The 18,551-nt window shown below is 38.8% G+C and overlaps 1 protein-coding gene across 2 annotated transcripts in view; it reads left to right on the top strand.

The window, feature by feature from the left end:
* Positions 1 to 18,551, top strand: part of MALT1 (MALT1 paracaspase) — an 81,059-nt gene that overhangs the window by 50,091 nt on the left and 12,417 nt on the right. For both annotated transcript variants that reach the window (XM_008013950.3, XM_008013951.3), the window contains 4 exons: positions 2,815 to 3,018; positions 13,362 to 13,539; positions 14,265 to 14,339; positions 15,158 to 15,285. In XM_008013950.3, the coding sequence (XP_008012141.1) occupies positions 2,815 to 3,018; positions 13,362 to 13,539; positions 14,265 to 14,339; positions 15,158 to 15,285 (585 nt within the window). The remainder of the gene's footprint in view (positions 1 to 2,814; positions 3,019 to 13,361; positions 13,540 to 14,264; positions 14,340 to 15,157; positions 15,286 to 18,551) is intronic.

The raw sequence follows: 18,551 nt of genomic DNA, 5'->3' as shown, positions 1-18,551 counted from the left end.
GTTATCACTTGAAGACCATTATAAATTGCTGTATATTTGCCATCTTGAAGTTTTCTTTATTCCTCAGTCTTACCTCCTCAAATTCAAGTTTTATTGTTCATTTCTCTGTCGTGTCTTTTTTCGTCTCCCTTTCTACTGCTTCTCCATCTTCCGATCACCCCAGTTCACCTGTCACCCAGGAACTGTTTTACAAGTAGATTGGACAGGTAAGATTTACTTACCCCACCATCTTTTTCACCATTAAAGTCAAGGAAATGCTCTAAGACATCTTAGAAACTAGCTATTAAAAATTATCATTGGGGAAAAATTTTAGAAGTGTTATAGACAATTATCAATACATACATTTTAAGACCTGTAGTTCTCACACTATTGAGCCTGTGCATTCTGTAAACTGTACCAAGTGTTTCTTTCCCAAAGAGATAACAAAATCAGTGAATAAAGATTTGATAGCAGCAAAAACATCCCATGATGCTTAGTTTGACAGTTAATTGTATTTCCCTAAAGACCCAGTGATTTCTTTTTATTATATACTTATAATTGTTTTCTACCAATAAAAATCTATGATGTGTATAATTAAATGATGGTATTCCATGGAAAAATGGAATGATTTACAAGCATTTTACTACCCCAGTAACTTTTTAACTTCTTGCTGTAAACCTATGATTTGGGCTATAATGATGTAAACCAGAGACAGTGCATTCTCGCATTTCCCCTCACTTTAGAAGAAGATTGATCTGAGTCTGTCACTCTGTTGAGGTTGGATCTGGATTCTAATAGCATTGATGGACTCACAAAAAATGTGCTGTGGATTAGCCAGCTAACAGTCTTGCTATAGTAGGTACTTTAGTGTAAGAATACTAGCTTATTTTAAAATAAATTTTGAAAAGGAAATACAAGGCCAGGCGTGGTGGCTCACACCTGTAATCCCAGCACTTTGGAAGGCCGAGGTGGGCAGATCACCTGAGGTCCGGAGTTTGAGACCACCCTGACCAACGTGGAGAAACCCCATCTCTACTAAAAATACAAAATTAGCCAGGCGTGGTGGCGCATGCCTATAATCCCAGCTACTCGGGAGGCTGAGGCGGGAGAATTGCTTGAACCCGGGCGGCAGAAGGTTGCAGTAAGCCGAGATTGTGCCATTGCACTCCAGCCTGGGCAACAGGAGCGAAACTCCATCTCAAAAACAAAAGGAAATACAAGTGATGTTAAGTTTTATGCTGCCTCCTATTGAAATCCATGCTGAGTATTCTTAGCTTTTTCATTGAATTAATGATGTGGCTTAAGTATCATTTCACTGTTATATTTATTGATAAGACTGGGCAGTTTGCTGGAAATCTCTGAACATGTACATACAGAATAAAGATGACATGATGTAAAATTACTGAGGCTTTTCACAAAGTAGAGTTTTTTATCCTTTGAGAGAGTCACATTATTTTAAGTTGATGCCAGTTTTAACACTAGGTTTAAGCGTTCTATGGAAAGAAAAGCAATTTCAGCAGATTTTTGGTGAAATAATTATCTCAATGATTTGAAACATCTGAAATTACATATTGTAGCCGTCAAGTCAGCAATGTGATTATTCATGCCTGTTTCAACTTCGTAAGAGTAGTAGTCATAATAACTTACAAATAAACAGGTTTGGTTACCAAGTCCTGGCCTGTGTCAGAGGGGGGTGGCCTGCAGTTCTGGCCAGGCGGCTCTTCAGCCAGTTGGCTGGTGCTGCAGGTACTCTTGTCACCTTGTCTCTCTGCTCCCTGGCATTTCTATCACTGCTGCTACCATGACAGGTGCTGCACACGCCCCACTGTCAGCCCTCAAGAAAGAGACATCACAGGCTCTTATTGTCACGGAATGGTCTTGAGGTTTTGGTGTGTTATTTTTCTTAATTTTAATTTTTTTCCTCCCTTTGATACCAGTGGGTCTTGAGTTTTTAACCATTGACCCCATTCCAGGCTATCAAAGAAAGGTACCGTGTTGAAGACCTCATAAGCACTGTCCAGCCTTCCACACTGTTTTAGATGGGCTGCACACCTGGTTAAGCTAGCTGCTACTTATAGGCATAGATACACATCTTTTTTTCTTTTATGAACAAACTGTTTCTATCAGAATATATTATCTTTGAGCAAAGTCTCAGTGCACTAAGTTCAAAAAATGAACTTTTAAGGTACTCATACACAAAATCTTCACATACCCCTGAAATAGCCTCATTTGAGTCAAATGAGGAGTATTTTTAAAAGATGCTAAGAAGAGGCAGTAGTACATCCACATGGCTACTGCAGAAACCGAGAATATAGTACTCATGAAGTTCTCTCTCTCTTTGGTATTTCCCTTCATTCACTCTAATGTGAATTCTTCCTGTCCCTTTTTTAGTTATTTATCTTGATTTTAGCCTCTTCCATTCTCAGCAAAACAGAACCTAATTTGATGGGAACCCAATTTCAGATACTCCTTGTTTAAATTTGCCCCAGAAGTCTAGTTGAATATTACATCCCTTTTGTTATAATTTATTAAAAGTAAACTTTAATATTAATTACTATTATGCTTCATATGCAGCTAATAAATATCCTTTGCCTGGCTCTCAGAAGTATGAATATGTTTAATTTCAGTTTGACGTTGTTAGCATCTGTGTTCCTCAGAGAATATTGATCTGCTACATAAATAGTTCTAATATGAAATTAAATAATAATGAAATCTTATTTGAAATGAAATAATGCAGTCTTAAAGCATACTTTTTTATTATAATACCATTTCCATAGGTTTTGTTCTAATCTTTATATCTTCTTTAAACACCCCCTTTCTTTTTTTTTTTCAAAGCAAAGGACAAGGTTGCCCTTTTGATAGGAAATATGAATTACCGTGAGCACCCCAAGCTCAAAGCTCCTTTGGTGGACGTATACGAATTGACTAACTTACTGAGACAGCTGGACTTCAAAGTCGTTTCACTGTTGGATCTTACTGAATATGAGATGCGTAATGCTGTGGATGAGTTTTTACTCCTTTTAGACAAGGGAGTATATGGTAAGATATTTATAATGTTTGTTTTTACAATTATCCATTATTCTTTTCATTATACCAGTTAGGTTAAGAGTTGAAAATCAGATAAGGTAAGCATGTTGTTGAAGAGTTTTATTTTTCTTATTAAGATGATACATTTGATCTTCATTCCATCTGAATAACTAATTAGCTTCATGTCTTTACTTTTATATTTCTTGTTTTGTCAAAACATACTGTTCTTATTAGAATTCTTACCTGTCTTTTGTGATTTTTTTTTATTGATAGAGCCACAGTATAGTAAAACTTGATGACCACACAGCAAAATTCACATTCATATGTGTAAAATACTACAGTATGTGGGCTTTTCTTTGGGGGGATAGCATAAAAGGTTCTAGTAGAATGTATATTTTGTATGTTTCCTTTTCCTAACTATTGCATGGTATTTTCTAGTCTTTTAGTGGGAACTGGATTTTAACAAGGAAATGTTGGTGGATGGGGCCTATAAAAGCAATTTGTAAATTAAAGTTCTATACAGATATGCTTAGAAATGTACCTCTACAAAAATTCTAACAGGAAATGTTTAAATTTTTTTTCCCATTCTTTCACCTAAGTATGTTAACACTGCATATATGGTAAAGAATTTCAAAAGAGACAGAATGTGCTATCAGTAGCAAATCATTTATTTGGTGATTTATTTATTTCAATATGGGAAGGCCAGCTGTTGAGCTCATCTGAACCGTGTTTTGCAGGATTGTGCTTCTGTGACATTGTGCAATAACATCAGATTGCCAGGGAAGTGACATTTCCAGGCCTGTTGTTAGGCATACAATGATAAACAAAAAGTACCGGTTTGGCTCCTGTATCTTTCCAGTTATTTTATTTTAATAATTTCTAAATTTACTCTTATTATTTGTAATTAGATTGATAAGGCAAGTTTGGTTAGAATTTTTAATGGTTCTCAAAGTAGAATTTTTAATGAAACAAAAGCTTTTTTTTTCCCCCAAGATTAACCACACTGTTGTATAAGGGATGGGGAAAGTCTTAAAATCTTACTTAAATGAGTTTCCTTCTCTAAATAATGAGGATTTAGAGAAAGACAAATGAAGTTAACAAGGTAAACACCTCAAATGTGAGATTTCAGCTATTATGCTGATGTGTTAATACAACTTTGCTTATAAGTCTTATGGAGTGATGACTAATGGGCGTATCCATCCATTTTTTCTCATGAAAATCTGAAAGAATATACAGTGCAAATATGCCACCTTGGTAATTGGCTTATACAGGTTGAGCATTCCTCATCTGAAAATCCAAAGTCTAAAACTTTTTGAGTGCCAACATGATGCCACAAGTGGAAAATTTTACACCTTACATCGTGAAGTGTCAAAGTTAAAACTTTGTATCATGCACAAAATTATTAAAATATTATATAAAATTACCTTCAGGCTATGTGTATAAGATGTATATGAAATATAAATGAGGCCAGGCGAGGTGGCTCATGCCTGTAATCTCAGCACTTTGGGAGGCTGTGGTGGGTGGATCACTTGAGCCCAGGAGTTGGAGACCAGCCTGGGCAACATGGCAAAACCCCGTCTCTACTAAAACACAAAAATTGGGCCGGATGCAATGGCTTACGCCTGTAATCCCAGCACTTTGGGAGGCTGAGGTGGGCAGATCACCTGAGGTCAGGAGTTCGAGAGCAGCCTGTCCAACATGGTGAAACCCCGTCTCTACTAAAAATGTATGGTGGCAATCACCTGTAATCCCAGCTACTCAGGAGGTTGAGGCAGGAGAATGGTTTAAACCCGGGAGGTGGAGGTTGTTGTAAGCCGAGATCACACCACTGCACTTCAGCCTGGCTGACAGAGCGAGACTCCATCTCAAAAAAATAAAATAAAAACACAAAAATTAGCTGGGCATGGTGGTGCATGCCTGTAATCCTAGCCACTCAAGAGGCTGAGACACAAGAATTGCTTGAACCCAGGAGGCCGAGGTTGCAGTGAACCAAGATCACACCACTGTACTCCAGCCTAGGCGACAGAATGAGACTTGGAATCTTGGTCTCAAAAAATAAAAGAAGGCCGGGCGCGGTGGCTCAAGCCTGTAATCCCAGCACTTTGGGAGGCCGAGGCGGGTGGATCACGAGGTCGGGAGATTGAGACCATCCTGGCTAACACGGTGAAACCCCGTCTCTACTAAAAATACAAAAAATTAGCCGGGCGAGGTGGCGGGCGCCTGTAGTCCCAGCTACTCGGAGGCTGAGGCAGGAGAATGGCGTGAACCCGGGAGGCGGAGCTTGCAGTGAGCCGAGATCGCGCCACTGCACTCCAGCCTGGGTGACAAAGCGAGACTCCGTCTCAAAAAAAAAATAAAAAGAAAAGAAAAACATAAATGAGTTTCGTGTTTAGACTTGGGTGGCATCCCCAAGATAACCTCATTATGTGTGTGTAAACATTCCAAAATCTGAAACACTTCTGGTCCCAAGTCTTTCAGATAAAGGATACTCAACCTGGATTTTCAATCTGGCATCAGGGGTGGTGTTTGTTTTTATATTATACAATTGATCTCAGCTTTTAAGGTGCCTACGTGGCGTAAAAAGGAAAAGGCTTCCAAAACTTCACTAGAAGTGATGAGGCATAAGGAAAAAACATTAATCAGTTTACGTTTCTGTATCGGTGAAGTATTTAAAGATTGAGGGAATTATATGAAGAATTACTACCTAGGTTGTTTATTCTCATTTCTTATTGATATTTTCATCTTGGCTTTTAAGCCCTTTTTTTGACTTTTAAAAACAAATCCTGTGGCCAGGGCATGGTGGCTCACACCTGTAATCTCAGCACTTTGGAAGGCCAAGGTGGGCAGCAGATCACCTGAGGTCAGGAGTTCGAGACCAGCCTGACCAACGTGGTGAAACCCCATCTCTACTAAAAGTACAAAAATTAGCCCAGCGTGATGGTGAGCACCTGTAATCCCAGCTACTTGGGAAACAGGCAGGAGAATCACTTGAACCTGGTAGGGGGAGGTTGCACTGAGCCAAGATCATGCCACTGCACTCCAGCTTGGGCAACAAAGCGAGACTCCATCTCAAAATAACAAAAACAAATCCTTTAGTTGCCCCTGTGAAGTAGAGAATCAGAAATATTAAAAATTGTGACAAGATTGCAGTTTAGGCTGAAGCTTTGCCCCAGTATAAAAACATCATCTTGGAGTACAAAATAAAGAGGCATGTTAAAGCAGAATGTCAGCTTCAGAAAGCTAGAAAACTTTTAAATCCTACTGATTCGTGTCTTAACAGGGTGGCTGCATTATATTTTGAAGTATTGTGAATATTCCAAACATCAGACACATCTACACTAAATGTAAGTGTGGTACAGGCTTGAGGGTTTAGGGCATATCATAAAGAAACCTTTAGTTTTTCTTTTGGACTGTGCCTTTACTGCTAGTTGATATTACCAGGGGACTCAGTGCTTGAGGGCTGTGGGGGAAGATGGAAGGCAGAGTCACCGGAATTTCAGCATGAACAGCTAGAACTCGAGTTCATGCCCTTTTATATTATATTGCATGCAGGTTTGTAGAAGAAATAAAAGTTGCAACAGAACTGACAATTCCGTTTTAAACATATATAAACATAAAAAACAGGAACCCAAATCAGAAATAACTGACTTATACTACATGTCTTTAAATATAAATAAGGAGAAGGATTTCTAGTTATGTTGTATAGATGGCCAGGATAAAAAGTAACCCTTTGACCTGAGATCTGTCCCCACATAGCCTTTCTGTGTTCATTGCTTGCTGCAGCTTTGCTGTGCATTCGTGTAGAAGAACAGTAAAGGAGTCTGGTCGGAATATGGCAAAAGTGTTATTTGGCCTGCAGCAGAGCAGCTGTTCAGTTCACGTAGCTCAGTGGTTAAGCAGTGGGCCTTAGTGTAGTTAGCCTGGGTTCGAAGCTTTGACTTTCTGCTAACTAGCTGTGTGACTGTGGTTCTTTAACTTTTCTAAGCCAAAAGGAATCTACAAAATGGATAGAACTAAATTAATGAGGTTAACAGGATAAGACAAAATAATTATCCCTGTGCCTGGCACACTAAAAGTGCCCAAAATGTACCCATTATTATTGTCATTTCCTGTCAATTGATTAAAGACATTCAAGCACTTTTTCATCTTTAGATTGGTGATTTGGACTAGGTAGCATTCTACTTCGGGCTTCAATGAGAGAAACCCAGCTTTAATCAGTTTCTGTGTGTTAAGGGTCTGCCAAAGGTTTTTTGAGGGGTTCTTTTTTTTTAGGTTTTTAAGGTTTTTTGTGGGTTTTTTTGTTTGTTTAGTTTTTTGATACGGAGTCTCGCTCTGTCGCCCAGGCTGGAGTGCAGTGGCGCGATCTTGGCTCACTGCAAGCTCCGCCTCCTGGGTTCAAGCGATTCTCCTGCCTCAGCCCCCCAAGTGGCTGTGATTACAGGCATGTGCCACCAACACCTGGCTAATTTTTTGTATTTGTAGTAGAGACGGGCTTTCACTGTGTTAGCCAGGATGGTCTTGCTCCATCTCCTGACCTCAGGATCCACCCACCTTGGCCTCCCAAAGTGCTGGGATTACAGGCGTGAGCCACCGTGCCCCAGCCTGCCTAAGGTTTTTATTTTGAGAAAAAAAAGTTGGGGAGTTTGAAGCTATATTGTAGTAAAACAGTGAAAAACCAGTGCACTGACATTTTATATTGTCTGAGAGTCAAGTTCCCTAAAAAGCCAGCAGTAGATTATAGACAGTATTATATAGCACAGTAGCAAGGCTGGCCAGCATCCGTATTTTGGTTCTGTCACTTACTAGGCATTTCGGTTTGGATGAGCTTTTAAACCTCTTCATGTCTCAGTTTTCCAATCTGTGAAAGAGGGTTGTTAATATTACCTACCTTGTTATGAGGATTGTGTGAGGCAATATAACTAGTGACCTTTCTTGGAACAGTGCCTGGCACATAGTAAGTGCTGTGTAAGCCTGCTGGGGTGGCGGTTGTTGTGCTTATCGCCCCCTCACGTGCTACGTGGAGTGCATATTCAGTTGAGTGGAAAAGTTTTTCATTTAAACGGTTATTTTCTCTGTAGGCAAAAATAAATATCCATGACTATGTTCTTGAATCATCCTCCCAAGAAATAAAATTCCCTAAAGATCTAATTTGCAGAACTATATTTCTAAGTATAGTAAGTTTTTTGACATTTGTAAAAAAACACATATTTTCTTCTCTATCCTTGAGTAATAGGATAGTTAAATAAATAAGCAGTACTAGAGATGGAATTTAAAACAACAACAACAGTGATTTGGGCCATGCACAGTGGCTCACACCTATAATCCTAACACTCTGGGAAGCGAAGGTGGGAGGGTTGTTTGAGCCCAGGAGTTCAAGACCAGCCTGGACAATATAGTGAGACCTCATCTCTACAAAAAATGTAAAAATTAGCCAGACATGATGGCACACGCCTGTGGTCCCAGCTACTTGGGAGGCTGAGGTGGGAGGATAGCTTGAGCCTGTGAGGTCAAAGCTACAGTGAACCGTGATTGCACTGCTGTCCTCCAGTATGGGCAACGGGGCAAGACCCTGTCTCAAATAAATAAATACATAAAATTTTTTAAAAAATGATTTGGACTAGTTCATTTTACACAAAAGTACTTAATTCCCCTCAATATAATTTGGTTGCAGACTTTGATACAGAATAGTTACACTTTTCATAAGACATTTTGGGAAAGAAAAAACATATGTTGGTGTTAAGTGCCTTAATTTCATTCAGCAGTTGCAGGGCTGGGCATGTGGCATTAATGTAACAGAACAACATTCAGCTTTTCCCTGTATGAATGGAAGCTAAGCCTTCCCTCAGAGTTGTATCTTCACCCCAGTCAAGTCTTGCTGGAGCCAAAGATATTACCTGACATGAGGGAGGCAGCACCTAGGCCTGCTGTCAGTTGTCTCTAAGTACTACCAGTTGTTGAAATGGTACCATTTCTAAAAGACCCTTGAAAAGAGAACTCCAGATCTGACACTGTCTTGATTGGTTTGCATTGTTAATTTAATGCAATTCGGTAAGTATTTGCTGAGTTATTTTCGTTACATCGACAGTCCAGATGAAGGAGTATGCTGTGTGCTGAGGGAAATAGTAGTGAATACAGATCATGATCTGTCCTTTTAAGAAAGTTTTAGTCCCAGGCCGGGCACAGTGGCTCACGCCTGTAATCCCAACACTTTGAGAGGCCGAGGCAGGCAGATCACCTGAGGTCTGGAATTTGAGACCAGCCTGACCAACATGGAGAAACCCTGTCTCTACTAAAAATATAAAATTAGTCAGGCGTGGTGGTGTATGCCTGTAATCCCAGCTACTCAGGAGGCTGAGGCAGGAGAATCACTTGAACCCGGGAGGTTGCAGTGAGCTGAAATCGCACCATTGCACTCCAGCCTGGGCAACAAGAGTGAAACTCCATCTCAAAAAAAGAAAATTATTGTCCTTTAATAGAATGAGAAAAAACACTATCTATGGAGTCAAAACATACATCAACTCTGTGATTTTAAGCAAATCACTTAATCTTTGTAATTTAATTTTCTCATCTATAAAATAAGGATATAAATCATTTAAAGTTATTATATAGATTAAAATTAAATTGTGTATATGAAAGTCCTTTGAAAACCAAGAAAATATACAGGTTGAGTATCTCTAATCTGAAAACCCCAAATCCAAAACACTCCTGGTCCCAAACATTTCAGATAAGAGCTACTCAGAGTGTGCAAATGTAAAAGATTAGTGTCATTATGATTTCTTATCAGAAAAACTAAGTAGACAAAGGACTATACAATATCAGGAAAAGCCTGTATGTGATTGTCAGAAAGTGCTGCTACAGCGTTTCAAGGTAGGGAGAATTTGAAGTGTGTTAGAAAGCCACAAACCAGTTACCAGGTAGTGGTTACCAGGTAGTAACTTGCTAAGGATTCTGAACTTTGGAAATAACCCTTGAGGAGAGTAGATAGAAAGGAGATAGAGTAACTTGAGCAAAGTTGTGGAGGTTAAAAATAAGTTTGTCTTGCTCTTGAAGCAGTAAAGAGACTGATGGAAAATAGAGTTATGTTTTGAATACTTGATAAAGGAGTGTAAGTTGTACTCTATTTTAAAGTGTATAATTCAGTGATTTCAGTATCTTCACAAAGGTGGGGCATCAGTCACCACTACCTAACTTCAGAACATTTCCATCATCCCAAAAAGAAACCCTGTATCCATCAACAGTCACTCCCATTCCTCCTTACCCCAGCCCCTGGCAACCACAAATCTATTTTCTGTTTCTCTGGATTTGCCTCTTCTGGACATTTCATATAAATGGAATCACCCAGTATGTGGCCTTTTATGTCTGCCTTCTTTCACTTCGCATAATGTTTTCAAAGTTCGTTCATATCGCAGCATGTACTAGAACTTCATTATTTTAGGAGTAGATAATATTCCATTTTATGCTGTATTTTGTTTATCATTTATCATCTCATGGACATTTTTGGACGTTATGAATAATACTGCTGTGAGCATTTGTGTACGCATTCTTATGTGAACATAGTCTCCATTTCTCTTCGGTATGTACCTGGGAGTGAAATTCCTGGGTCATATGGTAATCTATATTTAACTTTCTGAGGAACTGCGAAACTCTTTCCAAAGTTCTTACACCATTTTACATTTGTGCCACCAGAAATGAATGAGGGTTCCAATTTCTCTGCATCCTTGCCAACACTTGTTCTTGTCTGTCTTTTTATTGTAGCCATCCTGGTGAGTGTGAAATGACTTGGATTTGCATTTCACTAGTGGCTAATGATGTTGAGCATCTTTTCATGTGCATATTTGCCACTCATACATCCTCTTTGGAGAAGCATCAGATCTTTGCCTATTTTTAAATGAAGTCATTAGTCTTTTTTTTTTTTTTTTTTTTTGAGATAGAGTCTTGCTCTGTTGCCCAGGCTGGAGTACAGTGGCGGGATCTTGGCTCAGTGCATCCTCCGCCTCCTGGGTTCAAGCAATTCTCCTGTCTTAGCCTCCTGAGTAGCTGGGATTACAGGCTCCCACCACCACACTTGGCTGGGTTTTTGTATTTTTAGTAGAAATAGGGTTTCACCATGTTGGCCAGGCTGGTCTTGAACTCATGACCTCAGGTGATCCACCCGCCTTGGCCTCCCAAAGTGCTGGGATTGCAGGTGTGAGCCACCGCGCCCGGCCGTCATTAGTCTTTTTACTGATGAGTGGAAGAGTTCTTTATTCTGGATACAAGCTGTCCTTATCAGATAAATGATTTGCAAATATTTTCTCCTGTTGTGTGGGTTGTCTTTTCACTTACCTGATCTTTGTCGTTTATTGAATTAAATCCATTCTTTTGGTCATTATTTTTAAAACCCTATCTGTGCACTCCTTTTTAAAATTCCCTATGTGTGCTGTCTTATTTTCATTCACAACAGTAATTTAGTTTTTTGCTAAGCTAGTCTCTTTTCTGTTAGCTTTCATTCCAGGTCCTATCCGTTTATTTCTGTTCTCCTGCCCATAATCTACCTTGCTCTCTCTCTGCCTTTCCAAATTTCTAGCCTTTCCCTCTCTTAAGACCATCCCCTGTTGTTTCACTTCATACTGATATTCCTCTCTGTACTTTATTCATTTCATACATACATGGTGGTTGTCCCACTAACATGACTTATGGCATTTAATTATATGATGACTTTCATTGTTGCTTGATAACATAAACGTGTGAATCTCCATACATGAATCTCCCGGGCTCCTGCTTAGAGGTTAGGAACGTTGTCTTCGTCCTTCTTTTTCATCTCTCAGTGCCTATGTGATAACTTCCAGAGCACACATGAGCTGGAACCCACACTTGATAAATGGCTGTATCTATTTTCTCATTTTAGCTGAAATGTTGTATTTGAAAGAACCATTTTTCTCATTTTAATAGAAATTAAAAAAAAACAGACGACGTGGATTTTGTCCTGTAGGACCACATGCAGCAAATTGTCTTTAATTCTCAAAGCCACAGTCTCTGCTAGGAGTCGGGGCCATAATTACAATGGATTAGCTATTTTGGATTCCCTATCTAAATGGCTTTTACTGTTTGCTTTAAAATACCGTGTAAAGAAATAATTAAATCCAGAATATTGAGAGAGCAAAATTAGTGGGCTCCAGAAATTGCAAGCAGAGGGGAGGATATCTTCAAAAGTGTTTTGTCCAGTGTTTTTATGAAGAAGTTCAGACTGATATTTTTGTTGTTTTTTACAGCCAAAACAAAATTATTTTCAAGAAAACATTGAGTTGTGTTAGTTTTTATAGTATCATTTCTCAGTAAGGAAATATGATTCATCTATTGAGTCCTAAAAATATCGCAAATTTTAGATTATTAATTCAAAAGACTCTAGATGGAAGATTGATATTCATATCTCATAGCAAAAAGAAAAAAATAGTAATCTGTGAAATCAGATTTTCCATCTCTAATTATAAAACTACCTTTATATTTTAATAACCCTTAACTAATGTTTATGGTAATACCTGTGGAGTTTCTTAACTTCATATTGCAGGTGCTGTTCATCTGAATTGTGTGTGTGTGTTCATCTGTTAAATACTTACTAAGCTCCTGCTGTATGCCAGGAATACACAAATAAATAAATGTAAGACTGTCTCTGCCCTAACAGAACTCCTAGCTTCATGGAGGAGACAAATGAGTCAGGAGAGAAATCTTAGCTGCATTCTTTTTTATATATCATAAAATAAAATTGTATTTTAGATTATACTATTGGTTACAAATATATTACTTTTATAAATTAGGATATACTTCAGACAGCATTTTGATACTGTCTTAAAATGCAAATTTTAAGTACAGTTTGTTGGTAATAATTTTTTTATTTATTATTTTTTTGAGACGGAGTTTTGCTCTGTCGCCCTGGCTGGAGTGCAGCGGCATGATCTCGGCTCATAGCAACCTCTACCTCCCAGGTTCAAGTGATTCTTCTGCCTCAGCCTCCCAAGTAGCTGGGATTACAGGTGCCCACCACAACGCCAAGCCAATTTCTATATTTTTAGGAGAGATGGGGTTTCACCACATTGGCCAGGCTGGTTTCAAACCCCTGACCTCAAGTGATCTCCCTGCCTTGGCCTCCCAAAGTGCTGGGATTATAGGTGTGAGCCATCATGCCTGACCTGTTACCAATAATTTTAAATGCAAATTAACATTGTCTATATTTATAATTGGGTATTTCTCACATATGCTCACATCACCTTGAAGAAAATTAAAGTCATGGTTTTTTTTACAAACAGTTGTGCAGTCTGTGTGTTCACAGTGCGTTTAGAATTGACATCTACCTCTCTTTTATCTTCCTCTTTTCAAAGGGTTATTGTATTATGCAGGACATGGTTATGAAAATTTTGGGAACAGCTTCATGGTCCCTGTTGATGCTCCAAATCCATATAGGTCTGAAAATTGTCTGTGTGTACAAAATATACTGAAATTGATGCAAGAAAAAGAAACTGGACTTAATGTATTCTTATTGGATATGTGTAGGAAAAGGTAAATTTTCTAATCTTTATTAAACAATTGTTGGAGTTAAATATCAACCTTGACAAACTAGAGAAACCTGTGAAATGCTAACAGCCATTTGCGTGTGTGAATTTTAGTTTATACATCAAAACTGGAAGAACAAAACTGGAGAAAAATATATTTATTCCATGTATATCTAATTATTTTAACTCTTCATATTTGCTATAGAACACAAACAAAGAACTAAAGGGCATGGGCATTTACTCATACTACAGGGGATTCAACTCTCCAGAATGCCTTTAGATGACTTTAATAATCATTGTAGTTATTCCCTCAGGAATTAACAAAACCAGCACCCATGGAGTTGGGATTTCTGGTCACTAGTCAGTCCTGGTCTTCCAGATACAGAATGAGTAGCCGAAGCAGATGTTTGGAGGTTTGGATCCCATTTATCTGCCATTGCCTTTCTAAGAAATAGAACCAGTGCCTCTAGATTTACTATTTTTTGCTTGCTCAGCATTTGTGAATCAAAATCCAATGCCAGAGTTCAAATGCAACTCCGGTTTTAAAGCTAACAAGGAGTTAGTGGGTTATTTTGGGTAGATATGTAGCTACCTGGATGAAAAATTTTGAATCTATAATTTTAAATTATGTATTCTAAAATACTGTTGTATTATCTCATTATTTATACTCTTTTAAGGATGATCTTTAACTTTTCATATTTCTGTCTGCTCTTCTCTGCCTCCGTTGAATAGAAATGACTACGATGATACCATTCCAATCTTGGATGCACTAAAAGTCACCGCCAATATTGTGTTTGGATATGCCACGTAAGAAAATTTTATGTTTACGTTGAAGTTTCCTTTATTCTTTGATATCTTTTTGTTTGCTTTTGCTTTTTAGGAGCAGGGGTCTTAACTTTGTCGCCCAGGCTGGAGTGCAGAGGCGCCATTGTAGCTCACTGCTCCTGGGCTCAAGCAATCCTCCTGCCTCAGCCTTCTGAGTCGCTGGGATTACAGGCATGTGCCACTGTGCCTGGCTCCTGAGGTCTTTTTGATTCTAGATTAGAGGCCTAGAAAATACCTATAGACATGTAGGCATAAATTTACCTCCTTGATGTTCTTGGTAGAAAATTTTAAATGGTCAACTTTAGCATTCCATATGATGGTATCTTATTATTAAGCCCAAATTGGGCATGTAGTTCCTGCTTAAAGATTAACTCTTTAATTATTGATGTCATGTGAGAGGCAGAAGAGAAAATGAGGCTCATCAGTGTACACAGAAGTCCCATGTGGCAAGTGTTTGTTTTTCTAACATTTTCTTTTTAAAAAATTATTTGTATTGGATATTGACAAGTTATAATTTTATGTATTTATGGGATACAAAGATATGCTATGATGTACGTATTCAATGTGGAATGATTGAATCAAGTTAATTCACATATCATCTCAAATACTTTTTTCCTCCTAACTGAAACATTGTACCCTGTGACTAACAGTCCCTGTGCCGTGCCCACCTTCCAGCCTCTGGTAATCACCATTCTGCTGGCTGCTTCTCTGAGTTCATTTTTATTAGCATCCACATATAAGTGAGAACATACAGTATTTGCCTTTCTGTGCCTGGTTTAACTTCTTTTTCTATTTTTAAGGTGTCAAGGAGCAGAAGCTTTTGAAATCCAGCATTCTGGATTGGCAAATGGAATCTTTATGAAATTTTTAAAAGATAGATTATTAGAAGATAAGAAAATCACTGTGTTACTGGATGAAGTTGCAGAAGGTAAAAAATAAAGAGAAACTACTCAGAAAAAAGAGCAGGGGGGACACACCTATTCAGGGTTCCCTCTCTGGTGATTGTTTTATTCTTATTATGGGGGTTTGGAATTAGTATCTACTTTATAAAACAATTTTTATATTAATATAACATTCAGCAACACTTCTGCTATTTAATGTCATCTTTCCTTCCCTTTTGAGGTAGCTCTCCACCATCTGTGCAGCATTACTTAGACTACAAGGCTAAGCCTAGGCACAGTCATTAAATAAATCAAGTTGAATCCTCAGATCTCTGCTTTGCTTCTGTGCCCAGTGCCTTGGTGCTGGCAAATCTCCCTATTTGGGGGTGGGTGGGGGGCGTGGAGGGGTGGTGGGGAGTTGTCCAGTGAGCAGTCTCTCCCAGGATGGGAGTGAGAAAACTTTACAGAAATGTTTAGACACTGCTGGAAAAAGCTGAGTTCATTTTTTTTCCTTAATGAACTTAGTAGTTTTAAAATCCTGATTTAAGGATGTGATCCTAGGGGTTCTAATGCCACATCTTCCATTTCTGTCTGCCTGCTGGTATAATGTTATGCATATGTCAGATGCTGAATAAGTACCTATTATTTTGGTAGATTGCACTGTGGTTTTTGAAAAAACATTTTATAAGCCATAGCAAAAAGAAGGTAACTTGGTCAGGCATGGTGGCTCAAACCTGTAATCCCAGCACTTAGGAAGCTGAGGCAGGAGGATCACTTAAGGCCAGGAGTTCAAGACCAGCCTGAGCAACATAGCGAGACCCTGTCTTCAAAATAAAAAATACAAATAAAAAGGAAGAAAGTAATTCTTTTACAAACTAGCACCACTAGAAAATGGTGTTTCATGGATGTTCCAGTGATGGCAGTTTGGGTATAAGGTGTTTGGCCAACTGTCAGCCATATTTATTTTCATGTTTTTATCTGTGTAGCCATGTTTGTTAGATCACTTGACTTAGCCACTTTTCCATTTAACATGACCAGCCAGGGCTTTGGACTTCCTGCCACCCTCCCGCTTCAACCAGAGAAATTCCACTTTTATTTGTTTTCTACATTAGGCTTCTTCTGAAGCTCACATTTGAAGGAAAGTCTCTGCTTTTTAAAAAAAAAAAAACGAAAAAACGAAAAGAAAACCTTTGGATTACATCAGTTATATTCAAACTGAGATCCAGTAAGGTGATCCAGAAACTCTACAGTGTTTTATTTCAATTTCGTTTTTAAGTACATTTTAACTGTTTTAAAACTTAATAAAAAGCACCATGCTCACCCATATATGGTATGTACCAAATTGTCATAGCAATGAATAGCATCCCAGTATGTGCTGTGAGGATATTTGAACTTTTCATAAACATCTTAGAAAGTTTTGCTTTTCACTGGTCTTTTTCAGTCCTACCATGTCTGCTTACCTAGAAGTGCCCAGGCAGGAAGACCCTGCAGTGTACGTGGAGCACACTCAGCTCAGTGCCATGTACATTGTGCCCTTCATGGGCAACAGCCCACTCATTGTACAAAATAAGTAAAGGTCTAATAGTATCATGATAAATAATACAGTGAAATCTAGCCCTTATTTTGAGTTTTGGGTGCTTTGTGTCTGACCCCTGTCTTAGTAGTGAAAAGCAAAAGCAGTTGTATGAAATTTTTCACAAATCATCCAATTTTGAAACAGAACTTTGCTGCTTCTCCCTTTGGATCTTCCAGATTACTTAATTAAAAATTATTCCATGGCTGGGCATGGTGGCTCGCACCTGTAATCCTCGCACTTTGGGAGGCTGAGGTAGGAGGATTGCTTGAGCCCAGGAATTCAAGACCAACCTGGGCAACACAGCAAGATTCCATCTCAATTAAAAAATATATATATATTCGGGGCCAGGTACAGTGGCTCATGCCTGTAATCCCAGCATTTGGGGAGGCTGAGGCAGGAGAATCACTTGAGCACAGAAGTTTGAGACCAACCTAGGCAACATTGTCAGACCCCCATCTCTATAAAAATTTTAAAAATGAGCCAGGCATTATGGTGTGCACCTCTATTGCCAGCTACTCGCGAGGCTTAGGTGGGAGGACGGCTTGAGCCTGGGAGTTTGAGACTGTAGTAAGTGTGATCACACCACCGCTCTCCAGCGTATGTGACAGAGCGAGCCCTGTCTCAAAAAAAAAAAAATTCCAGAGGGGGGAAAGTATTCAGAGATTATAAGCCAAGCAGTTGAAGGGGAAAATAAACATGTTACCAATTTCTTTTTTCAGTTTTTGGTTTCTTTGTGTGAGACAGTCTCTGTTGCGCAGGCTAGAGTGCGGTGGCATGATCTTGGCTCACTGCAACCTCCACCTTCCACGTTCAAGTGATTCTCTCGCCGCAGCCTCCCGAGTAGCTAAGACTACAGGCACGCACCACCATGTCCGGCTAATTTTTGTATTTTTGGTAGAGATAGGGTTTCACTGTGTTGGCCAGGCCCGTCTTGAACTGGCCTCAAGTGAGCCACCGGCCTCTACCTCCCAAAGTGCTGGGATTAAGGTGTGAGCCACCGTGCCCGGCCCACCTTACGAATTTGAACTGTGTGCAAGGAAAACATAATATGAGGTAAATTGGTTGTTATAAAGCTACAGGCATCAGTCTGTAACTCGACTTTTATTTTTGTACTATTCAGGACAGCATTACTATCAGAAGTATTGAACATACTACTGAGGGTTTTTATTGTGAGTAGATGTTCGATATGAATATAGGACCTTGACAGTAACCTACATCTAATTATAGGACCTCTCTTTTCCCTTCCCCCGCTCCATGATAACTACCATTCTAAACTTATTCCTTTTTCTTTTTACATAGTTTTATTGAGTTTATATATACCCAAAAAAGTATGCATAGTTTTGTTTTTAACTTAATAAAAAGATATGCTCTGTGTAGTCTTTTGGGACTAGAATTTTTTTATTTAATATTATATTGCTAAGATTGAGCCATATTGTTGCACGACTGTAGTTTTTCATTTTAACTGCTATGTAATATTCTATTATGCAAACATACTACAGTTTTTTTCAACTACTCTCCTGTGTTGGTGAGCATTTGAGTTAGTTGTGGTTAACAGTCTTGTATATGTCTCCTGGAATATATATGCATGAATTTCTTTGCAGTGTGATTCTAGGGCTTGGAATTGCTGTGTCGTAGGGTGTGACAGTATTCCATTTTACGAGAGAATGCCAGACAGTTTTGTAAAGTGGTTGCCAAGTCTACACTTACCCTGCTCCCCGCAGCCAGCAAGGGATAATG

This window comes from Chlorocebus sabaeus, chromosome 18 (genome assembly GCF_047675955.1).
Source record: "Chlorocebus sabaeus isolate Y175 chromosome 18, mChlSab1.0.hap1, whole genome shotgun sequence".
In the NCBI taxonomy this organism is placed as follows: domain Eukaryota; kingdom Metazoa; phylum Chordata; class Mammalia; order Primates; family Cercopithecidae; genus Chlorocebus; species Chlorocebus sabaeus.
The sequence above is the reverse complement of the archived record's forward strand: the minus strand, read 5'-3'. Positions and strand labels throughout refer to the sequence as shown.